At 47.6% G+C, this 24,900-nt stretch overlaps 1 protein-coding gene across 2 annotated transcripts in view; it reads left to right on the forward strand.

Moving 5' to 3' along the window:
* The window catches only part of LOC134957561 (calreticulin-like), an 82,639-nt gene that overhangs the window by 52,060 nt on the left and 5,679 nt on the right, over positions 1-24,900 (forward strand). For both annotated transcript variants that reach the window (XM_063939549.1, XM_063939550.1), the window contains exons 5-7: positions 9,765-9,859; positions 12,482-12,691; positions 13,564-13,677. In XM_063939549.1, coding sequence (XP_063795619.1) covers positions 9,765-9,859; positions 12,482-12,691; positions 13,564-13,677 — 419 coding nt within the window. The remainder of the gene's footprint in view (positions 1-9,764; positions 9,860-12,481; positions 12,692-13,563; positions 13,678-24,900) is intronic.

Genomic DNA, 24,900 nt, shown 5'->3' on the forward strand with positions numbered 1-24,900 from the left:
GTACCGACACACAGCACACACACAGGGAATGCTCTGATAGAGGACAGGACCCCACTAGCCCTTTGGGGAGACAGAGGGAGAGTTTGCCAGCACACACCAAAAACGCTATAATTATACAGGGACAACCCCTTATACAAGTGTTTTCCCTTATAGCATTTTCACATATGTAATCATATCGCCAAATAAGTGCCCCCCCTCTCTGTTTTAACCCTGTTTCTGTAGTGCAGTGCAGGGGAGAGCCTGGGAGCCTTCCTCACAGCAGAGCTGAGCAGGAAAATGGCGCCGTGTGCTGAGGAGAATAGGCCCCGCCCCCTAAAACGGCGGGCTCTTCTCCCGGAGTTTGTGAGATCTGGCAGGGGTTAAATACATCCATATAGCCTCAAGGGCTATATGTGATGTATTTTAGCCATAAAAAAGGTATAATATATTGTTGCCCAGGGCGCCCCCCCCAGCGCCCTGCACCCTCAGTGACCGCTGGTATGAAGTGTGCTGACAACAATGGCGCACAGCTGCAGTGCTGTGCGCTACCTTATGAAGACTGAAAGTCTTCTGCCGCCTGTTTCTGGACCTCTGGACCTCTTCAACTTCGGCATCTGCAAGGGGGGTCGGCGGCACGGCTCCGGGACGAACCCCAGGGTGAGACCTGTGTTCCGACTCCCTCTGGAGCTAATGGTGTCCAGTAGCCTAAGAAGCAAATCCATCCTGCACGCAGGTGAGTTTACTTCTCTCCCCTAAGTCCCTCGTAGCAGTGAGCCTGTTGCCAGCAGGACTCACTGAAAATAAAAAACCTAACTTAAACTTTTATTCTAAGCAGCTCAGGAGAGCCACCTAGATTGCACCCTTCTCGGCCGGGCACAAGAATCTAACTGAGGCTTGGAGGAGGGTCATAGGGGGAGGAGCCAGTGCACACCACCTGATCCTAAAGCTTTTATTATTGTGCCCTGTCTCCTGCGGAGCCGCTAAACCCCATGGTCCTGACGGAGTCCCCAGCATCCACTTAGGACGTTAGAGAAATATAGAATAGTTTATCTGTTTGCTTTGAAAAAAATCTACACCAAGTCCCAGCAACGCGTTTCGTTGAGAGGGAGCTATGTCTCATCACTCAGACTTCCTCAGGGGTCTCAATGAAATACATTGGTTAAACTGCCATTTGGTGGGGGTGGGGGGGGGGGGGGGTTCAGATAAGCTACCTTTTCTCTTTTATACATGCTGCGTAAATTTATGTATTTTTTAGTGCTTTTCTTGTAACCTGGATTACATTATGGCCCTCATTCCGAGTTGTTCGCTCGCAAGTGAATTTTAGCAGATTTGCTCATGCTAAGCCGCCACCTACTGGGAGTGAATCTTAGCATCTTAAAATTGCGAACGATGTATTCGCAATATTGCGATTACACACCTCGTAGCAGTTTCTGAGTAGCTTCAGACTTACTCGGCATCTGCGATCAGTTCAGTGCTTGTCGTTCCTGGTTTGACGTCACAAACACACCCAGCGTTCGCCCAGACACTCCCCCGTTTCTCCGGCCACTGCTGCGTTTTTTCCGGAAACGGTAGCGTTTTTTCCCACACGCCCATAAAACGGCCTGTTTCCGCCCAGTAACACCCATTTCCTGTCAATCACATTACGATCGCCAGAACGATGAAAAAGCCGTGAGTAAAAATCCTAACTACATAGCAAATTTACTTGGCGCAGTCGCAGTGCGGACATTGCGCATGCGCATTAAGCGGAAAATCGCTGCGATGCGAAGATTTTTACCGAGCGAACAACTCGGAATGAGGGCCTATGTATGTTATTTTATGTTATTTGATGTCTCATTCAAACATATGAACATGTACATTGCTGGGACTTTGTGTGGATATTTTTTCAAAGCAGATAGGCTAATAATGTATACTAGGTGCTTCATCGCGCCCTACGGGCGCTCTTCACACAGTCGAAAGGGGCTACGCCCCCTTAACCCCTGCACGCCTTGCTGCGGTTCAATATTTGTATGAGTGGATAGAGGGGATAGAGAGACGCGGGCCGGTAGGGAGGGGATAGATAGAAGGGGGGCGGTAGGGAGGGGATAGAGAGACGCAGGGCGGCAGGGAGGGGATAGAGAGACGCAGGGCCATAGGGAGGGGATAGAGAGACGCAGGGCGGTAGGGAGGGGATATATAGAGACGCGGGGCGGTAGGGAGGGGATAGAAAGACGCGGGGCGGTATGGAGGGGATAGAGAGACGCGGGTCGGCAGGGAGGGGATAGAGAGACGCGGGGCGGTAGGGAGGGGATAGAGAGACCCGGGGCGATAGGGAGGGGATACAGAGAGGCGGGGCGGCTGGGAGGGGATAGAGAGACGCGGGGCGGTAGGGAGGTGATACAGAGACGCAGAGCGGTAGGGAGGGGATACTGAGACGCAGAGCGGTAGGGAGGGGATACTGAGACGCGGGCGGTAGGGAGGGGATACAGAGGCATAGGGAGGAGGGGATAGAGAGACGCGGGGCGGTAGGGAGGGGATAGAGAGACCCGGGGCGATAGGGAGGGGATACAGAGACGCGGGGTGGTAGGAGGGGATACAGAGACACGGGGCGGTAGGGAGGTGATACAGAGACGCAGAGCGGTAGGGAGGGGATACTGAGACGCGGGCGGTAGGGAGGGGATACAGAGGCATAGGGAGGAGGGGATAGAGAGAGGCGGGGCGGTAGGGATGGGATGTAGAGACGCGGGGTGGTAGGGAGGGGATAGAGAGACGCGGGGCGGCTGGGAGGGGATATAGAGACGCGGGGCGGTAGGGAGGGGATAGAGAGACGCGGGGTGGCTGGGAGGGGATATAGAGACGCGGGGCGGTAGGGAGGGGATAGAGAGACGCGGGGCGGCTGGGAGGGGATATAGAGACGCGGGGCGGTAGGGAGGGGATAGAGAGACGCGAGGCGGTAGGGAGGGGATAGAGACGCGGGGCGGTAGGGAGGGGATATAGAGACGCGGGGCGGTAGGGAGGGGATAGAGAGATGCGGGGCGGTAGGGAGGGGATAGAGAGACGCGGGGTGGTAGGGAGGGGATATAGAGACGCGGGTCGGCAGGGAGGGTCCCCAGTGAGGAAGCTGATGAAGAGAGGGGGGAAAGTAGTGGAGGGGGAGGGCACCAGAAGAGGAGACTTGTGTAAAGTGGCGAGCAGACATAGAAACAGTGGGTAGGATGGCCGGAGGGACTCACCATTGGGGCTGTGGGCGGCTGCTGCAGGCTGGTAAACAGTACAGTGTCCAGAGGCGTCACTGGGTCAGCATTTCAGCATTACTGTTAAACACATCTCCCCCCCCCCCCCCCCCGCGGCCGAAAAGGGGGCGTGGCCTGCTGTGAAAGGGGCGTGGCCTCGCGGGTCTGTTCTCTCTCGCTCCGGGGGTGTTTCCAGCTTGCCTGTAGATGCTGGCAGCCCCCGGAGACTGGAGAGTGTGTGCCGGCTGTGTGACAGGAGGAGAGTGCTGCAGGAGATGACGTCACTGCAGCACTCGCCTCCTGTCACAGCAGGAGAGCTGACAGCGGGATTTGTGCGGAGGAGGCGGCGGGTCTGTGTACACGGCGCAGGGAGGGCTATGAGAGCCTTCTCCTGCGTACCCGTCCCTCCTAATGTGTATGCCGGGGGCGGCATCAGCCGTTGTTGTTGGGCCGGCGCCGCGGCCGGGGAATCAGAGCTGCTGATGGGTGGGGAGAGGGGAGAGAAAGACATGGACAGGCAGCAGGAGCAGAGACTTGCTGACTCCGCCCACCGCTGTGACTCCACCCAGCGTTACGGGCACAGAATCACAGATTTAGACAAATATATAGGAGATATTTTGCAGTTATAGTGGTATTTACACAATACTGCACTAGGAGACGCCCTTGTTTTTTTGTGTGTGTAGATGATAATATATATATATATATATATATATATATATATGAGAGATAGATATAAAATTATTTAAAAAGGGGTGTATTCACATTATTGTGTACACGAAAATAGCAATGGTAAATGCGATCTGGTCAAATTTCCAAAACAAAAATTGTATGAAAATACTGTAGGTATCGCTGTTTCAATAACATAATCAGCACAGGCGTGCGCAGAGACTGACTGGCGGGTGCCGCTCCGGACTTCCCCCCCTCCACGGCATTATAGTGTTCTCTCACCTCCCCTGTCCTGGATATAGACTGCTCACCTGGTCCGCTCACCTGGGCCGCCCAGGTGAGCAGTTTATATCCAGGACAGGGGAGGTGAGAGAACATTATAATGCCGTGGAGGGGGGGAAGTCCGGAGCGGCACCCGCCAGTCAGTCTCTGCGCACGCCTGTGATAATCAGCTTCTCCAACTTCTGAACAGCCTTATCTGTCTGCTGGCAGTGAAGGTTGAGCACTGATTTGGCCATGTGATCAGCCATGTTTGTCAAGCTGATCACTGTGTACAAAAGAAGAAAAAATATTAGAAAAAAAAAAAACCTGCACCAAAGAAACCGGTGATCCAGTGATGGCATCCGGTCATCTGATCACTGTGCTCCTTCTGTGACCCCCTGTGCAGTACAGTGATACTGTATAGCCAGCATCTCACTTTAAAGCGGATCCATACCTCCCAACATGACCCACACAATGCTCTGCTCCTGGACTTCCATCTTAATTTAGGATTGCAGTCACCTGGTTTGAACAGGTTAATGGATAAGAAAGGTGTTTCAGCACAGGTCATGACGGCATCACATGAGAGCTGTGAATGCGGAGAGAGGCTGGTGCAGAAGCTGGCACCAAAGTCAAAATGAACATCTATGAACCCTCATGTCATCAACTGTCCTGATTTTCATGGGACAGTCCCGTTATTCTGGGTAGTACCGTAAATGCTACCCACATTGGTTTACATAACTGAAAGATCATTTTATAGTGCACCTGTTATTGACCCCTTTACATTTGAAAAGTTTCCAGTGATGAAGTGTTCCAGATTAATACATTCAAATGTCACTTTGCTTCCTGGTGTCCGCCTTGTATTGGGGATTTAGGGGTTCCCTGGCCCTCCACTTAGTAGTCACAGGAAGAAGAGCTTCAGAGACCAGGTACAATCCACACTACACACAAACACTCAACACCAGGCAGGGCTGTCTCTTCCATTGGACTTAATGGGCAGCTGCTCAGGGGCCCCAGGATTCTAAAGGAGCCATGGATGGAACCCTCTCCCTTTGCTGGACAGCCATGCCGGCCTTTGTGAGTAATCCTCTCAGGAACACTGAGAGAGTGTTCCTGAGAGTGTTCCTGATTGGACAGTGGTGGCAGGGGTAATGGGTGATCCCCACTGACAGCCGCAGCAGCATGAATGGAGAGAGGACTGGCGCTGTCACCCAGGAGCATGCAGCCCAGCTGTCACAGCCAGTGGCGGGATCTCCAGCGGTTCACAGCTGCGGCACTGAGCTGGGTGGGCTTTAGAGGAAGCCATCTTGATTGACAAGGGGAGAGCATCCGCTGACCCCAATCACAGTGTTGAAGGGATGAGTCGGGATTGGCCAAGGACGAATTGGAAGGCTATTGGTTGAAGACTTATGAGGTGTATAGCAGTTACACCTCAGACACAGCCAGAGTAGCAGCTAGTGACAGATATTCTGCAGCAGTAATTTAGTACGGGTCAGATCAGACAAAGAGGCCCATTTATCATGGATTGCATATTGAATGTGATCTGGGTGGGATCTTACCACCCAGGAGCGTATTCCAATATGCGATCCTATCGGGTGAATGTATCATCCAGCACCCGCAGGGACAGGGACTCCGAAAGGAGCCCATCCCTGTGATGTGCTTGGCGGCACTTATATGATCCTCTATTTCAGATGGACTGACCTCCAGTTCAGGCTGAAGCAAACACTGTCAGATCGCAGGCACTATTATAGGAGGCCGATCCCTCAGTCCTTGGAGTTCATGCCTCTGGAACATTTTACACTGGGGTGTGTAGTAGGGCCGGAGGTGTTGCGCATCGCCATCATAGATACAGACATGCCTGTCATCGGAGCCTCGCATGCTGTGGCTGGTATATTCAATTTTATATTTTTATTTTGTGTGTGTTTTATTTCATTTGTATGATTATTATTATTATTATTTTTTATGGAACTTATTTGCCTAAATATGTAATTATAGTTTGGGTTGTTTTTTTTTTCCCTTCCCCCTCTTTCTTCCATATGTGGTTGCTGACCCTCCAGGGGCTCATTCTAAAGAGGACATGGCACAAACAACCACGCCCCAAACACAACCAGTGCCACCCCTCACCACCAGTGACTCCATTCTCTGTCATATCCTCACAGAGATTATGGAGTCACTGGTGCACAGGAATCGGCTCTTGGAGAGACAGAATCAGCTCTTGGAGAGTCAGAATGAGATCATATACAGCGACATGCAGGAGATCTCCCCTGTATTCCAAGGACTGAGGGATACTGTGGCTAGGTTGCTGCCAGGCCCACCAACGGCAACACCATCTGCTGGAGAACCCGCCACCTCAGGTGTGCTTTCCATCTGTGGCCAGGGGCCAAGAAGATCAAGTCGCCTGCAGGCCCCTCATGATGCTCTGCTGGCAAGGAAGCGGTTCCGCCAAAAGTGACATCATCAGTGATGTCTGTGGCAGCTGAAGCCCCCAAATTCATGATGAACATTACTCCATTGTCACTCATAATGATGTCGACCTCAGAGTCTAAAATATGGCTGTCTGGTCTTTGTTATGTTTGGGCCCTATGTGACTGACGACATTTGTTCGGTTATGTGGTCCTGTATTATCATTTCCCTTAATAGTAGCCGTAGCACTTTCCTGCTTTTGTTTTATGTAGAGTGGTTGGTTTTTGAGCATTGTGAGACCCATTTTATTTAATGTTATTATTCTATTATAAATGTAAAACAATGATTAGTGTCTTACAATATCAGAATTTAATATCTGTGTAACTTTTTTTTTCTTCTTGGGTTATGTAGCATAGGAAACCAGTGGTCTGTTTTGCTATGTTTGAATCTGATAGTTATGTGTGAATGTGAATGTGATCTTCATTAACTTAATTGCTACATGTATTTAGTAACATGGGGGCTGACTTGGAAGTGGACGCAAACCATTGGGTTTGCGTACACCTGTGAGTAGGGTCCATAACTAAAAATGTTTAGTGTATTTGTAATGTTAGTGGTATTATATTTTGTGGTGTGCCCCTGAAAATATTTATTTATGCATATAAGGGGATTGATTGTAAGTTATTTGGTATTTACACAACCTTACACATAGGAAGGAATGGCAAAAGTTTTCGTTCCATCTGTTCAAAATAAAGTTCTAAACGATGCAGAAGTAGTTTTGCACATGGTAACGCTGAAAAACGTTTGATGCAAAGTCCGTACAAAAGTCATTTCTAGTCATCCTGAGACAATATTGTGGAGGATTTCTTCTAAAGTGTGTGTGTGTGTGTGTGTGTGTGTGTGTGTGTGTGTGTGTGTGTGTGTGTGAGTATATGTGTGTAGATAGATAGATAGATAGATAGATAGATAGATAGATAGATAGATACATTTTCATATATATATACATAGAGGGGACGGCACTCTGAGGATTTTTCAACAATGCTTATTGTCTTAGCAAAGGTGTGAGCTCTGGGTGGAGATCAGATACACAAAGAAAAGTTGAATGTTGATTGGTAAACCCTACGCGTTTCGTCTTAGCGACTTCACCAGGGGTAAAAACAATCTCACTGGTCACTGGGTGGGGCGGAACGGCGGCGTTTGGCCACCGTTTCTTGGGCGCGGTCCGGCCAACACAGGCGTGGCCGGACCATGCGGGGGGCGGCCCGCAGTGGTTGCGTGACGTCACACGCAGCCGCTGTGGGCCAGGGAACGACGAGTAGCTCCTGGCCAGCACGCTAAAACTGCGCTGGCCGAGAGCTACTCCTAAAGTGCAAAAGCATCGCCGCTGTGCGATGCTTTTGTACTTCTGCGGGGGTGGGGGGGGGCACTGACATGCGGGGCGGGATAGCCCTGTGCTGGGCGTCCCCCCACGTGTCTATTGTCATGATCGTAGCCCTGCAAAATTTTGCATGGCCACTATCAACTCGGAATGAACCCCTATATACATAATGCCGCACAGTAGTAATGCCCTCTTTAACTTAAGTTTAGAACATGGAACCATGGGAGAAAGGGGGTGGGGGGGATGGGAGAGGGGAAAGAGAGGGGTGTGGGAGAGAGAGAGAGAGACGGGGGAGAGAGAGAGAGCAAGCCCAAGCTTGGAATGGAAATTAAAGTAAACAACCAGTTACCACACTGCATCATTGATGAAGATGCAGGCTGCCACCAGTCACGAGATACAGCACCCCACTGACGCCGACAGTAGCTGGCAGAATCCAGGAGCGGATCCCACTGCCCCTACAGGCTCATGTACTTTGTTCATCACTTGATTCATTCAGACTGTGGCAGACTTTACAATCAATCTAAAATCCTGATTGTCAAGCAGTGCTTTGCCGTGAGGATTTAGATTGATAGTAAAGTCTGCCACAGTCTGGATTAGTGCATAACCTCCAACTGTACCTTTTTGGCAGGTACAGTACCTTTTTTCTATGGTCTGTACCGACTCCCCCTTTACTCGTGGCCACACCCCGTCACCCACTTTTCTAGTTTGTACTGATTTTTATATGTAAAATGTTGGAGGGTATGTTAGTGCAGTGCTGTGGAGGACAAAGTACTTGAAGGCAGAGTGCTGCAGGATGTGATTGACTCGCTATGGATCCACCACTGACCCCGAGTCCAGCGGCCATGATTGCGGCCATGATTATGGTAACCCTAAGGCCCCTTTTAAACTGCTTGCTGGGTCAACACAGGTCCTGGCTCAGTCTGAAAGGGACTACCCAGGCCCAAATGGCTGGGGCCTAGACCATGGTCAGTAACAGGGTTATTCCTGGGAAGCAACTGATGTTGTGTCCATCTATCACGTACATCGCTGAATAGGCCGTATGCCGCCAGAACTTTACATAGGCATTGTCATGTCTCACATTTTGACCACTTAGTTGGGATTCAGTATGATATGCCGGCTATCGGGATCCCGGCGGTCAGGAGACTGACGCCGAGATCCCGACAGCCGGAATACCGGTGGCGAGCGCACCGTGTCCCCTTGCAGGCTTGCTGCGCTTGCCACGCTTTGAGCCAGGTGGCAACCTTCGGTCGCCATAGAGTTATATTCCTCCTTCGTGGGAGGGGGGGGGGGGGGGGGCCTGGACCACTACCCGAGTTGGGATTCTGGCCAGCGGTTGGGATTCCGACCGCTGGTATTTCACCGGGTGTCGGGAATTCATTGTTGGTATCCTGACAGCTGGCAAAGTGAATAACTCACCTTAGATGTTTTAAGTTCACTACAAGCTATTCCAGTGGTTTCCAAACTTTTTTGAATCACGGCGCCCTAGAACATCATAATTTTTTTCACGGCACCCCATGGCCAAAAATTTCTTATTGAGAAATTTAGAAAGAAATATTACATTAAGTAGATCGTGTTTATATGTCATCCTTAGGGTCAGTTGTGAGGTGAGGGACAAGATTTGCTTCTGTTTGGCCACATATTTTATGACTGGCAGCCACAAGCACTGGTTTTGCCTCTTACATTTACCATGAATAATTTGAATTGGTCCTGGACCACCAACCCAGGGCACCCCTGCAAGTGTCCCGAGGCACCCCAGGGAGCCACGGCACATAGTTTGGGAACCTCTGAGCTATTTAATAATTTGTTAGTTTTTCAATAACTGCATTTAAACAAAACAAGATCTTGACTTTATCTTTCCACATTTTATTTTTCAGGGCCTGACATATGTGGCACAATCCATGAAAAAGTCCACGTTATACTGAATTATAAGGAGAAAAATCATTTAATAAAGAAGAATATAACGTGCAAGGTACCGTGATTCACTGTCTGGTATCATGCGGCCAGGAAATTTCAGAACAGGCCACTTGCAATCGTAAGCCCAGTCTGCCCATAGAAAAGAAAGTTCCTGATCTGACAAAGTGCTTCCATCAGCTGAACTACATCTACCGCTGTGGATGTGGCAATACTTGTCCAAAAGTCCATGTGATTACTGTAAAAACTGCGTCATATACTCAAAAACATGCACAGAACATCATAAAAGGCCATTTGCACTGTAGACTTGCCTTGGCAAGCACATAAATGAGCCTTATTGTTAATCAGACTTTGTTGCACAGACCCTGTTGTTCATAGTATAGGACGGACTTTATTGTCTGCCACATGATCAGATCCCATACGATGGCCCCCATTTGCAGATACATAACACAAATAAAAGCCATACCAGGAGGTGGGGGTTAATTATTCACCACTGTAGGAGCAGGAAGATATGGGGCTTAGGATGGTAGCATAGCCGGCCCTGGGCATAGCCCATATAGGCAAAGCCTAGGGCGCCATTGCTCTAGAGGGCATCCTGCAGGCATCATAATGCTTGGTGTTGCAATTTAAGGGGCACAAGCTAAAATCTTACTTAAGGCACCCAATTGATCAGGCCTGGCTCTGTTACGTAGTGTAGCAAAGTCTTGCAATGTAACAGGAGAAAGAGGGAAGCAGTCTGATATGATGAAAGCTACAGTGGATGGGAAACTTGGTGAGGGACCTAGAACAATTTTCTAGACTAAGAAAACATGTATCTGGGCTGCATGTGAAGAGTGATGGACTATTAGTGGTTTACTGTGTGGATGCAATATTGTAGCTTTCTCATTAGACCAGATATAGGGCCTAATTCAGACCTGATGCTGTTGTGCAAATTCGCACAGCAGCTGATTATCGAATGACTGTGCATGCATATGCACCGCAATGCACAGCCGGACATTTGGGGGTGGTAACTGGCCATTTTCTGGGAGTGTCAGGAAACGCAGGTGTTCCCAAGCATTTTCAGGGAGGGTGTGTGACATCAGCTCTGGCCCTGATCAACCTGATTCTGTTGCACTGTAGGAGTACGTCCTGGGCTACGCACAGGCTGCACAGACTGAAAAAAATAATTTGATGGTGAGTGAGTTGCGAAGAGATTTGTAGCTGTCCATTGTCTGGCGAAGTTTTCGCAGGGCGTACGCATGCATTTGCACACTTGCACGAGGCGGGTTTTCACTCTGTCTGGGTGGCGACTATCTGATCGCAGACCTATGCAAATTTGCAGAGGAGCGATCAGGTCTGAATTATGCCCTTAGGTGTGTTGGAGTCAATGTAACTGTATATACTCTGTCTCATTTCCCATTCAAGGTCGTTCCTCTTAAGGTGCATACACACGGTGCAATGTAATCTTACAATTTTGACTATATAGTCAAAATCGTAAGGAAACTTAGTGCAAAACTTATGCGCGTTCCCGTGGGGTCGGTGTCGCAAGAAAAGATAGACTGTGCAGGCAAGTCAATATTGACTGAGGGGGTCATTCCGACCCGATCGCTCGCTGCAGTTTTTCGCAGCGATCGGGTCGGAACTGCGCATGCACCGGCGCCGCAGTGCTGAGACAGAGGCGGTTGCTGGGCGGTAGGGGGCTGGACGGTGGCGTTAAGCCGCCATTTAGGGGGCGCAGTCCGGCCAACGCAGGCGAGGCCGGACTGTGTGGGGGGCGGGCCGCAGTGGCTGCGTGATGTCACACGCAGCCGCTGCGGGCCAGGGAGCGACAAGTAGCTCCTGGCCAGCACGCTAAAGCTGCGCTGGCTGGGAGCTACTCCTAGAGTGCAAAAGCATTGCCACTGTGCGATGCCTTTGCACTTCTGCGGGGGGGGGGGGGCGGCACTGACATGCGGGGCAGGCTAGCCCTGTGCTGGGCGCCCCCCCGCATGTCTATGGACATGATCGTAGCCCTGCAAAATTTTGCAGGGCTACGATCAACTCGGAATGACCCCCTACATAGTGTACTATCTAGTACATAGCATAATCAAAATTGGAACTTTGTCAAAATCTCAAGTAAAGATAGTCCATATCGGTGGTTCAGGGCTCCGGGGAGTTCAGGGGAAATTGCAAAGTCAAAATCGGAGATAGTCAATATCTCACCGTGTGTATGCACCTTTAACGTTATTTATAAATTCATGATACTGAACATCGGATCTTCCCCACTATAGGCCTTAGTCATGTTTGTATAAGTAAACCAAAAAAGTAAGCAACTAGGCAAAACCATGCTGCACTGCAGGTGGGGCAGATGTAACATGTGCAGAGAGATTTAGTTTTGGGTGGGTTACATGTTTTCTGTGCCGGGGAAATACTGGCTGCATTTGCATGTTGCCCCCAAATACTAGACAGCTTTATTTTTACACTGCAATTTAGGTTTCTATTTTGAGCACACCCCACCCAAATCTAATCTTTCTCTGCACATGTTACATCTGCCCCACCTCCAGTGCAACATGATTTTTCCCGTTTGCTGGCTTTTTTTTTTAGTTTATTAGCAAACACGAATCAGTCTCTATGTTTAGTGTCATGTAGAGTTTCATAATGACCACTGTGTAACACCGTTTTGTTAAACCTATTAGATAGCTTATTCTTTTTGTTTCAACAGCATGATGAAGTCACCCACTTGTACACTCTGGTTATTCGGCCAAACAACACCTATGCAGTGAAGATTGACAATGAGGTGGTGGCAGACGGGACCCTAGAGGATGACTGGGATTTCTTACTACCCCGCACAATGCAAGACGTAAATGCCACAAAGCCAGAAGACTGGGATGACCGAGAGAAGATAGATGATCCTAGTCATATAAAACCAGAAGTAAGGCTAGACAGGGTCTTATATTTTGCTATTTAAGAAAATTGATTATTTGATTGCTCAGTGGGCCTGATTCAGGGATGTATGTACACCCTATGGTTTAGGTACATCTCCAGTGGTGGTGCACATGTGAAGAATGGGTCCTGTGTACTTGCCGGTGTGGATCAGGAGATCTACAAGCAAAAGGTCTACAGGGTCAAAAGGTCCATATGAAAGAGGTAGACAGTAGAAAAGGTTGATAGGGTCAAAAGGTCGACACATGAAAAGGTCGACATGACAAAAGGGCGGCACATGAAAAGGTCAACACAACATTTTAAAGTTTTGTTTGGTGTCATTTTCGCTGTCAGAGCACAAGCAACCCCAATTAGTGTACCACGTCCCCATCGCATGCTTCGGGCAAGGATACTTTTCCCAGACGTAGTCCACGTGGATGGTAAAGTATGAAAAAGTTTAATAAAATGCTAAAAATAAAAAGCTATGTCAACCATTTGAACCTGTCGACCATTTGAACTTGTCAACCTTTTTCATGTCTCTCTATTGACCATGTTGACCTTTTGAACATGTCGACCTAATGCATTTGATCATTAGTGGTCAATCTAATGCTTTTCAACCTTTTCATTGTCGGCCTATAGTCTGGATACCGTACTCGCACGCAGTGCCCCTAAGCTGTGGGGAAGTGTCTTCCACATTTTATGGGGTGGGGATGCCAGGTTCTGCGTCTTTGGAAACAGGCTTCCTGGCCCCGGCTGTGTAGTTCCAGCAGTCATTCTGAGTACTCAGGTGACCGATGGTGCCAACATCTTGACCGATAGTGAAGCATATTGTTGCATATTTAAGCATACAACAGTTCAATTGCACATATCCTTGTTTTATAGGACTGGGAAGAGAATGAGTTTATGGTAGATCCAGATTCAAAGCAGCCTCATGACTGGGACTCCAGTATGGATGGGGAGTGGGAACCTCCCATGATTCCTAATCCAAAATACAAGGTACGTTACTTTCTATACTTATCAGACAATGCAGATATTTTACTGCTGCTGAGATAAACATGTATATTTATTATCTAGGGCCCCAAGGGCCAGTGTGATGTTATTCTGGGACCCCTAGCGAAGTGAAACATATATACAGCAGACCAATGACTCATCAATGGTTGATACACTATGGGGGTAATTCTGAGTTGATTGCAGCAGCAAGTTTGTTAGCAATTCGGCAAAACCATGGCCCTCATTCCGAGTTGTTCGCTCGCAAGCTGCTTTGAGCAGCTTTGCACACGCTAAGCCGCCGCCTACTGGGAGTGAATCTTAGCTTATCAAAATTGCGAACGAAAGATTAGCAAAATTGCGAATAGACACTTCTTAGCAGTTTCTGAGTAGCTCCACACTTACTCGGCAACTGCGATCAGTTCAGTGCTTGTCGTTCCTGGTTTGACGTCACAAACACACCCAGCGTTCAGCCAGACACTCCTCCGTTTCTCCAGCCACTCCCGCGTTTTTCCCAGAAACGGTAGCGTTTTTTCGCACACACCCATAAAACGGCCAGTTTCCGCCCTGAAACACCCACTTCCTGTCAATCACATTACGATCACCAGAACGAAGAAAAAACCTCGTAATGCCGTGAGTAAAATACCTAACTGCATAGCAAATTTACTTGGCGCAGTCGCACTGCGGACATTGCGCATGCGCATTAGCGACTAATCGCTCCATTGCGACAAAAAAATAACAAGCAAACAACTCGGAATGACCACCCATGTGCACAGCAGGGGGGGCAGATATAACATTTTTTGCAGAGAGAGAGTTAGATTTGGGTGGGTTATTTTGTTTCTGTGCAGGGTAAATACTGGCAGCTTTATTTTTACACTGCAATTTAGATTTCAGTTTGAATACACCACACCCAAATCTAACTCTCTCTGCACATGTTATATCTGCCGCTCCTGCAGTGCACATGGGTGGTCATTCCGAGTTGTTCGCTCGCAAGCTGCTTTTAGCAGCTTTGCACACGCTAAGCCGCCGCCTACTGGGAGTGAATCTTAGCATAGTAGATTTGCGAACGAAAGATTAGCAGATTTGCGAATAGACAGTTCTTAGCAGTTTCTGAGTAGCTCGAGACTTACTCTGCCACTGCGATCAGTTCAGTCAGTTTCGTTCCTGGTTTGACGTCACAAACACACCCAGCGTTCGCCCAGACACTCCCCCGTTTCTACAGCCACTCCCGCGTTTTTCCCAGAAACGGCAGCGTTTTTTCAAACACTCCCATAAAACGGCCAGTTTCCGCCCAGAAACACCCACTTCCTGTCAATCACACTACGATCACCAGAACGAAGAAAAAACCTCGTAATGCCGTGAGTAAAATACCAAACTTAATAGCAAATTTACTTGGCGCAGTCGCACTGCGGACATTACGCATGCGCATTAGCGACTAATCGCTCCGTTGCGGAAAAAAAATAACAAGCGATCAACTCAGAATGACCACCATGGTTTTGCCCAACTGCTAACAAATTTGTTGCTGCAATCAACTCAGAATTAGGCCCTATATACAATATATATATATATATATATATATATATATCATAACATTTCATGCATCATAAAATAAACAGTAGGTTCCAAAACACAAATTTTATTTAAAATTCATAAAAATAGCAGCAGTGTCCAATTTGTCCATGTGTTTTATGAATTTTAAATAAAATGTGTGTATTGGAACCTACTGTTTATTTTATGATGCATTAAATCAATGTTATGCTATATTATTGTATAAATACCATCAAAGGAGGGAATCAAATTTTTTTTATTTTCCCTTGGGGCGCCAATTTCACTATTGTTACACATATTGGCCCTCATTCCGAGTCGTTCGCTCGGTATTTTTCATCGCATCGCAGTGAAATTCCGCTTAGTGCGCATGCGCAATATTCGCACTACGACTGCGCCAAGTATCTTTGCTATGAAGATAGTATTTTTACTCACGGCTTTTTCATCGCTCCGGCGATCGTAATGTGATTGACAGGAAATGGGAGTTACTGGGCGGAAACACGGCGTTTTATGGGCGTGTGGCTGAAAACGCTACCGTTTCCGGAAAAAACGCAGGAGTGGCCGGAGAAACGGGGGAGTGGTTGGGCGAACGCTGGGTGTGTTTGTGACGTCAAACCAGGAACGACAAACACTGAACTGATCGCACAGGCAGAGTAAGTGTGGAGCTACTCTAAAACTGCTAAGTAGTTTGTGATCGCAATATTGCGAATACATCGGTCGCAATTTTAAGATGCTAAGATACACTCCCAGTAGGCGGCGGCTTAGCGTGTGTAACTCTGCTAAATTCGCCTTGCGACCGATCAACTCGGAATGAGGGCCATTGTTTACACCGGTTCTTTCTAACAGGGAACCTAGTGAAATAGAGCAGCCCATTAATACTCTTTAAACAGCGCAACAAGGGAGTCCGTGTTATATATATATATATATATATATATATATATATATATGAAAAAAAGATGTGAGAATAGCGCCTCCTAGTGCATTAACCGTGGCCCCTCATAAAGGTCCCTCCACCATGTATTGTAGCACCAAATTAATTGAATAAGTACCATGTAGAGTGGAATAGATCATGGTACTTATTCAATTCATTTGGTGGTACAATACATGGTGGAGGGACCTTTATGAGGGGTCACGGTTAATGCACTAGGAGGCGCTATTCTCACATCGTTTTTTCAGAAATACACAGACCGCTTGAACAACGGTATTTTGGAGGAAAGCTGCCACTCAGTACGAGAGGAGTGCATGGAAGTCCTGAATCTGTAAATTTGGACTACACCTAAAAGAACTATACGTGGAACATTTAACTGTGGGGTGTAGCGCTTAGTACCACCTGCATTGGCTATATATATATATATATATATATATATATATATAGGAAATCACGACAGCACTCAAAGCCTATGTATATAAAGCAAAAAATGGTGGTGCAAGGCAGCAATAAATATAAAACACTCACTTCTCCAGCGATGCAGAAAAAGTAGAAAAGCCAGCACTCACGTGTAGATGAAAGAAAAGCAGGATTTATTCCTTAACCAAACGGCATGGTGAAGTACAGCAAATACAGCAAACACAGCCCGACAGCTGTTTCAACTGACTGGTCTTCCTCAGAGCCCCTGAGTGCTGGCGTGTCTACTTTTTCTGCATCGCTGGAGAAGTGAGTGTTTTATATATATATATATAGATATATATATATATAGATATATATAGATAGAGAGAGATATAAAACACCAAAATGTTGGTTCCTGCTCAGTGGCAGGAGCTGAGTGCTGCACTGCACCATTATGTGCAGCACTCGGCTCCTGTCACTGTGTAGGAGCTGCAGCCACAGCACTCCCTGGGAGCAGCACGCATCTCCCGAACCCCCGGAGTGACAAATTGTGGTCGGGATGCAAAGACATGCCCCTTCCCCAAAAAGCCCTTTTTCCATGGCGCTGCAGCGGGTGTCAGTGAGGTAAGTGACACGTCTGAGTTATGGATATATGTATATACAGATTTGTGGCACCATTTGCTAATCTACTATCATCTATCTATCTATCTATCTATCTATCTATCTATCTATCTATCTATCTATCTATCTATCTATCTATCTATCTGTCTAATTATACAACCTTTGCTGCTAGTCAAGAAACAAAATAAAGAAAACAGATGCCAGTCTGGCTAAAACAATTACAGGAAGTAGAACAAAAAGAAGCTGATGGTACTAAGTGGGTATTACGTTTGTACATATTAATAAACATAGTTATAGTTTAAATAAAATAATAATAATAAAAATAAAATAAATAAATATATATATATATATATATATATATAGCTCCTTACAATACAGTATTTATTAACACTAGTAATACGTTAAGAGATAATAATTATCACATGTATAATGTCACCACTCTTACAGGTAAATAAGATAATAAAATAGATTTTATTAGCATTATGCTGCAAAAAGTCTTCCAATAACGGCCACAAGTCATTCAGTTCACCTAACCATGAAATGCAGTTCGTTCAATGGGGATAATTCAGTTAGCCCCGCAGAAGTGTGGAAATAGCTATTTGCCGGTTTCTACGCTCCTGTGTATGCGCACACGCAGAAGTGCAGAAAGGCGTAAGCAGGGGGCGACACTAGTCATAATAACGGGGGGTAGGACCCGGACTTGCCCCACGCTGGGCGTCCCCCCGCATGTTAGAGAAATTGGTTGTAGTTGTGCGATTTGCCGCACAACTACAACCCATGCTGAATCAGACCCAATGTTCATTGCACACTGGTTGTAGAAATTGAAATATAAATAAGTATACCACCAATTGCAGGCTCCGTGGTCAGTTGGGAATTCCTCTATTAAGGAGATTACCTCCAAAATGCTGTTGGGTCTCCGTTACCGCCTCCCAGTTTCACTAATCATCAGCTGTGTCCAGCAAGAGTCACAGCAAGTGGGCGGTTTCCAAATCCAGACTAATCCTCTGGTGCACACAGACATCCTAGCTCATCCCGACCCTATCCATGTGCGGCTAGCCCGAATACTGGTAGTCTCTATATATACATATCGTACTTGCCAACGCTCCCTGAGTGCTAGGGAGACTCCCTGAAATAGCAGCAATCTCCCTGACTCCCTGAATTCTGTTAGCAATCTCCCTGATTGCACCTTACTCACATTATATAACTGTTATGTACTTGGTATAAAAATAAATTAGAGCTACACTATGTAGACAAAAGTGACTTCCCCCCCGCACATGAGTGAAATGGTGCGCTCCTGCAGGAGACAGCAGACACGTGTTAGTAAAGGTATAAAATGGGTAGAGGGGACTGATTAGAGCCTTTGCTAACGAAATGGCTAACCGGAAGGCGCTAATCGAGATTGAAAATACTGCGCAATGTCATGTTTCCAGGGCGACGCAGGACTGGTATACAGGTTATCCAGTAACCCGGATGGATTTGCCAGCTCAGATTCCAGATTTTAATCCCACTTAGAACCTCTATGACGAACTGGAGCGACAGGTGTGTTCTAGACCAACTCCACCTTCTTCGGTGTCGCAGTTGGTCACTGTACATAAGACATAATGGCAAAACATATCGCCTGCTGGTGTCAGGAAACTTGTGGACAGTTTGCCAAGAAGGGTGTCTACAGTAATCACTGCATGTGGTTGACCTACAAAGTACTGACCTCAACAAAATCTCGCTGATCTATTTGCTGGCAGTGTCCAATCACTTTTGTCTACATAGTGCAGGGCCGGATTAAAGCAGGGCCCCCATATAATGCCGCTGAGGAGATCCTCAGTGTATAGTGAGACACTGAGCCTGAGGCAGCCATGCCCGCTGCTGAAGACTGCCCAGGGAGGTGCTCCATGATGCACCTGGGGTATGAGCAGCACTGCTACTGTCTTCGTCAGTTATATTAGAGCCGGCGGGCACTAGGACCCGCCACGGCTCTAACAGCAGGCATCAGTTCGGCAACTTGTGCTACTGTGCATGCGCTTCAGTAAATACATAAAGCCGGTAAGTTTGACGGGCTACCGGCGGGGATGTGGTGGTTTGAGCGTAACTGCCGTGGTTGTGATTGCAACAGGGCCGGAGTACCTCTAGAGCTCCGCTTCCTTCTGCACCAAGCTCACTTCAGTCTGTACAGCTACCAGCAGAAGGGAGATCGCCAATGGACCAAACGCATGGTCGGGTGAGATCGCACCACCATAACTAGATCCTAGGCCGCAGCGGAAGAGCCCCACATGACCGCAGTTGGCCGAGGAGTTCTGTGTTCCCCCTGAGGCATGCATCACACAGCAGATGTTCCTGGCAGCGTCGAGCACCCAATTATGGGGATCATCAGTGCCATTTCCTTGAATTGGTTATAAGGCACAATGATCCCTATGGCTACATGAATTTTCAAATGAGGGGGTAAATGTAGTATAGCTTTGCCTATATAATATACAGTGCATCCGGAAAAATGTACATAAGTATTCACAGCCTTTGCCATGAAGCTCAAAATTGAGCTCAGGTGCATCCTGTTTCCACTGATCAACCTTGGGAAGTTCCTACAGCTTAATTGGAGTCCACCTGTGGTAAATTCAGTTGATTGGACATGATCTGGAAAGGCACACACCTGTCTATGTAAGGTCCCACACTTGACAGTGCATGTCTGAGCACAAACTAAGCATGAAATCAAAGGAATTGTCTGTAGACCTCCGATACAGGATTGTCTTGAGGCACAAATCTGAGGAAGGGTACAGAAAAATATCTGCTGCTTTGAAGGTCCCAATGAGCACATTGGCCTCCATCATCCATCATTGGCCTCCACCAGGACTCTTCCTAGAGTTGGCCAGCTGTCAAAACTGAGTGATCAGGAGAAAAGGGCCCTAGTCAGGGAGGTGACCAAGAACCTGATGGTCACTCTGCCAGAGCTACAACCAGAGCCGTAACTACGTGTGTGCCAGGTGGGCCTGGCACACAGCGCAGTCGCCCTGGGGGCGCAACTGGCCGCATCCCGTTAATTTACTCAGCTGCATTGTAATGAGTCAAACTGACTCATTACAAGCCGCCAGAGAGAAGCAGCAGCGCCGGAGGCAAGAGAGAAGGACATGGAGGGAGTGGGAGGAGGGAGCCGCAGCAGCGCACTAATTGGTGGTGGCGCTGCTCATAGCCGTCCCTCTCCTTCCACAGTGCGGCTGTGCGCCCCCTCCCTCTCCCCCAGTGCCTGCAGCATCGTCGGCGCCAAAACGGGGACTGTCTGTGTGTGCGGGAGCCAGGCAGAGGAGGAGATCCACGGAGGCAGCGGCAGCAGGAGCTGCCCAAACGATACAGCTGATGAAGAGCCAGGAGGAGGGGAGGTAAAAAAAAGAGACAGGGCTACAGTATTACAGTTTACAGGCTGGGGTGGACGCGGGCGGCACTGCATAGGGCTGTATAGAGAATGAATCCCTTCTTCTGCTGTGCTTATTTATTTATATATATATATATATATATATATATATATATATAAACAACGAACGAAAAAATTCTGCGGCACTCAAGGTCTTGTGAGAATAACAATTGTATTAAAACATCAAAAAGGTGTCCATCGACGTTTCGGGACTTCAACCCCTTTGTCAAGATGTGTGTTATTCTCACAAGACCTAGAGTGCCGCAGAATTTTTTAGTTCGTTGTTTTTTTCGTTCGTTGTTGGATTTCATACTGAGGGCACCAGGGCATTTTGGACATACAGTGGAGTGCCGGGCTGCTTCCATTTTTGTATATATATATATATATATATATATTGTGTAAAAAAGGGCACTCAGTCTGCCGTAATGTGTAAAATGTGGACGCTGTCTGCCGTGATGTGTAAAAAGGGTGATGCTGTCTACCGTGATGTTTAAAAAGTGGACGCTGTCTGCCGTGATGTGTAAAAAGGGGGACGCTGTCTGCCGTGATGTGTAAAAAGGGGACGCTGTCTGCCGTGATGTGTAAAAAGTGGACTCTGTCTGCCGCAATGTGTAAAAAGTGGACGCTGTCTGCCGTAAAGTGTAAAAGGTGGACTCTATCTGCCGTAATGTGTAAAAAGGGGGACGCTGTCTGCCGTAATGTGTAAAAAGTGGACGCTGTCTGCCGTAAAGTGTAAAAGGTGGACTCTGTCTGCCGTAATGTGTAAAAAGTGGACGCTGTCTGCCGTGATGTGTAAAAAGTGGACGCTGTCTGCTGTACAGTGTAAAAGGTGGACTCTGTCTGCAGTAATGTGTAAAAAGGAGGACGCTGCCTGCCGTAATGTGTAAAAAGGGGACGCTGTCTGCCGTAATGTGTAAAAAGTGGACGCTGTCTGCCGTAATTTGTAAAAGGTGGACTCTGCCGTAATGTGTAAAAGGGGCACTACCTGGTGTAGTGGCGCTACTGTGTGGCGTAATTTGAATAATGGAGACTACTGTGCACGTAATCTGAATTGGTATTATTGTGTGGCCACTGGCCACATACCTTCCCTATGAAGCCACGCCCCTATATTTTTTGCGCGCGCCTATGGCGCGCACTGCCCCTATTTTGCATAAAGGGGAGTGCGCCAATGCCATTTCTTGCACACAGCGCAAAAATGTCTAGTTACAGCACAGGCTACAACATTCCTTTGTGGAGAGAGGAGAACCTTCCAGAAGGACAAACATCTCTGCAGCAATCCACCGATCAGGCCTGTATGGTAGAGTGGCCAGACAGAAGCCACTCATTAGTAAAAAGCACATGGCAGCCCTCCCGGAGTTTGCCAAAATGCACCTGAAGAACTCTCAGACCATGAGAAACAAAATTCTCTGGTCTGATGAGACAAAGCATGAACTCCTTGGCGAGAATGCAAAGCATCATGTTTGGAGGAAACCAGGCACCGCTCATCACCAGGCCAATACCATCCCTACAGTGAAGCATGGTGGTGGCAGCATCATGCTGTGGGGATGTTTTTCAGCGGCAGGAACTGGGAGACTAGTCAGGATGGAGGGAAAGATGAATGCAGCAATGTACAGAGACATCCTGGATGAAAACCTGCTCCAGAGTGCTCTTGAAACCTGCTCCAGAGCACTCTTGACCTCAGACTGGGGCGACAGTTCATCTTTCAGCAGGACAATGACCCTAAGCACACAGCCAAGATATCAAAGGAGTGGGTTCAGGACAACTCTGTGAATGTCCTTGAGTGGACCAGCCAGAGCCCAGACTTGAATCCGATTGAACATCTCTGGAGAGATCTGAAAATGGCTGTGCGCCGACGCTTCCCATCCAACCTGATGGAACTTGAGAGGTGCTGCAAAGAGGAAGGGGCAAAACTGCTCAAAGATAGGTGTGCCAAGCTTGTGGCATCATATTCAAAAAGAATTGAGGCTGTAATTGCTGCCAAAGGTGTATCAACAAAGTATTGAGTAATGAGCAAAGGCTGTGAATGCTTATGTACATGTGATTTCTTAGTTTTTTTATTTTCAATAAATTAGCAAATATCTAAAAAAAAAAAAAACTTTTCTCACGTTGTCATTATCGGGTATTGGGGGTAATTCCAAGTTGATCGCAGCAGAATTTTTTTTAGCAGTCGGGCAAATCCATGTGCACTGCAGGGGAGGCAGATATAACATGTGCAGAAAGAGTTAGATTTGGGTGGGTTATTTTGTTTCTGTGCAGGGCAAATACTGGCTGCTTTATTTTTACACTGCAAATTAGATTGCAGATTGAACACACCACACCCAAATCTAACTCTCTCTGCAAATGTAATATCTGCCCCTCCCCTGCAGTGCACATGGTTTTGCCCAACTGCTAAAAAAAATCCTGCTGCGATCAACTTGGAATTACCCCCATTGTGTGTAGAATTTTGAGGGGAAAAAATTAATTAATTCCATTTTGGAATAAGGCTGTAACATAACAAAATGTGGAAAAAGTTAAGCGCTGTGAATACTTTTTGGAAGCACTGTATATACGTACGTACATACATACATACATACAGTAACGACAATATAATATAGGGAGTACTTCTGTAATACTGTATACAGGGAATTACATCCATTATACCATACCTCCCAACTGCCTTCAAAGAGGGACACACGCGCGGCGAAGCCGCGTGCGCTCCAGAAAAAAGGGGTGTGGCCTATGGAAAAGGGGGCGTTTTTTCACGGGAGACCCGCAATTGCGAGCCACGCCCCCGATTTAGTCACAGAGGGGGCATTCCCAGCGCTCCGTGAGCCGCTGGCATGCCCTCTCTCCCTCTGTCTCCACTGAATAGACGCTGTGCGCATGCGCACAGTGTCTATTCACCGCTGCTCTGAGTGCAGGAGCCTCCCAACTGCCCCCCCACCCCCCACCGCGGGACACTGCGGCCCGCGGGTGGGACAGCCCCCAAAAAACAGGACTGTCCCGCGAAAATCGGGACAGTTGGGAGGTATGGTATACAGTATTATAGAAGTGCCATGGTGCAGCTGTCAGTGACATATACTGAGACTTGCATGCTTTACAAAGGATTACACAAGTGGTACTGAGAATTAATCAGTATACAGTAATACATAATTGGTGTGGCACAGCTTTCATGGATATTTGCTGAGAATTACATATACTGAGAGTTAAATCCAGGGGATCAGTATGAAATGCCGGCAGCGGGGCGAGTGATTGAACCCCCCTGCGGGCTCGGTGCACTCACACCCACAGAGGGAGAATAGCCTGTGTTGCCGGTATTCCGGCATTTCACTGCTAGTCGGGATCCCGGCGTCGGCTTTGTGACCGCTAAGATCCGGACTAGCGATATTTTATCCGCTTCCCAAATCCAGTAATCATTAATACATTATTGTATGGCATATACTGAGAATTACATTCACTATACAGGAATATAGAAGTGTTGGCTGTATTATTGCAGCTGGACTGTGGGTTACACTTACAGCTCCCAGCTCTACAAAAATAAAAGAGCAACAATGTAATTTGAGTGACAAGCTGCAGAAATTAACCCTTTCTGTGACTGCTGCACAGGGATCACACAACCTGTATTCATAGGGCTGAATTCAATTAGGGAAGATGTCCTCGTCCCGCAAGTACAAGTATATGCCACAGTTACCGTAACGTTGGATTTGCAGATAATTTCTTGCAATACACCATGGCCCTCATTCCGAGTTGTTCGCTCGCAAGCTGCTTTTAGCAGCTTTGCACACGCTAAGCCGCCGCCTACTGGGAGTGAATCTTAGCATAGTAGATTTGCGAACGAAAGATTAGCAGATTTGCGAATAGACAGTTCTTTGCAGTTTCTGAGTAGCTCCAGACTTACTCTGCCACTGCGATCAGTTCAGTCAGTTTTGTTCCTGGTTTGACGTCACAAACACACCCAGCGTTCGCCCAGACACTCCCCCGTTTCTTCAGACACTCCCGCGTTTTTCCCAGAAACGGCAGCGTTTTTTCAAACACACCCATAAAACGGCCAGTTTCCGCCCAGAAACACCCATTTCCTGTCAATCACACTCCGATCACCAGAACGAAGAAAAAACCTCGTAATGCCGTGAGTAAAATACCTAATTTAAAAGCAAATTTACTTGGCGCAGTCGCACTGCGGACATTGCGCATGCGCATTAGCGACTAATCGCTCCGTTGCGAAAAAAAAAATAACAAGCGATCAACTCGGAATGACCACCCATATACATAGAAATATAGCATTTTACGGCAGATAAGAATTACATGGCCCATCCAGTCTGCTCTTTAGGGTTCAGGTATTATGGCAACAGAAATCTTGAGACCTGAT

The sequence above is a fragment of the Pseudophryne corroboree genome, chromosome 9 (assembly GCF_028390025.1).
Source record: "Pseudophryne corroboree isolate aPseCor3 chromosome 9, aPseCor3.hap2, whole genome shotgun sequence".
Taxonomy (NCBI): Eukaryota; Metazoa; Chordata; class Amphibia; order Anura; family Myobatrachidae; genus Pseudophryne; species Pseudophryne corroboree.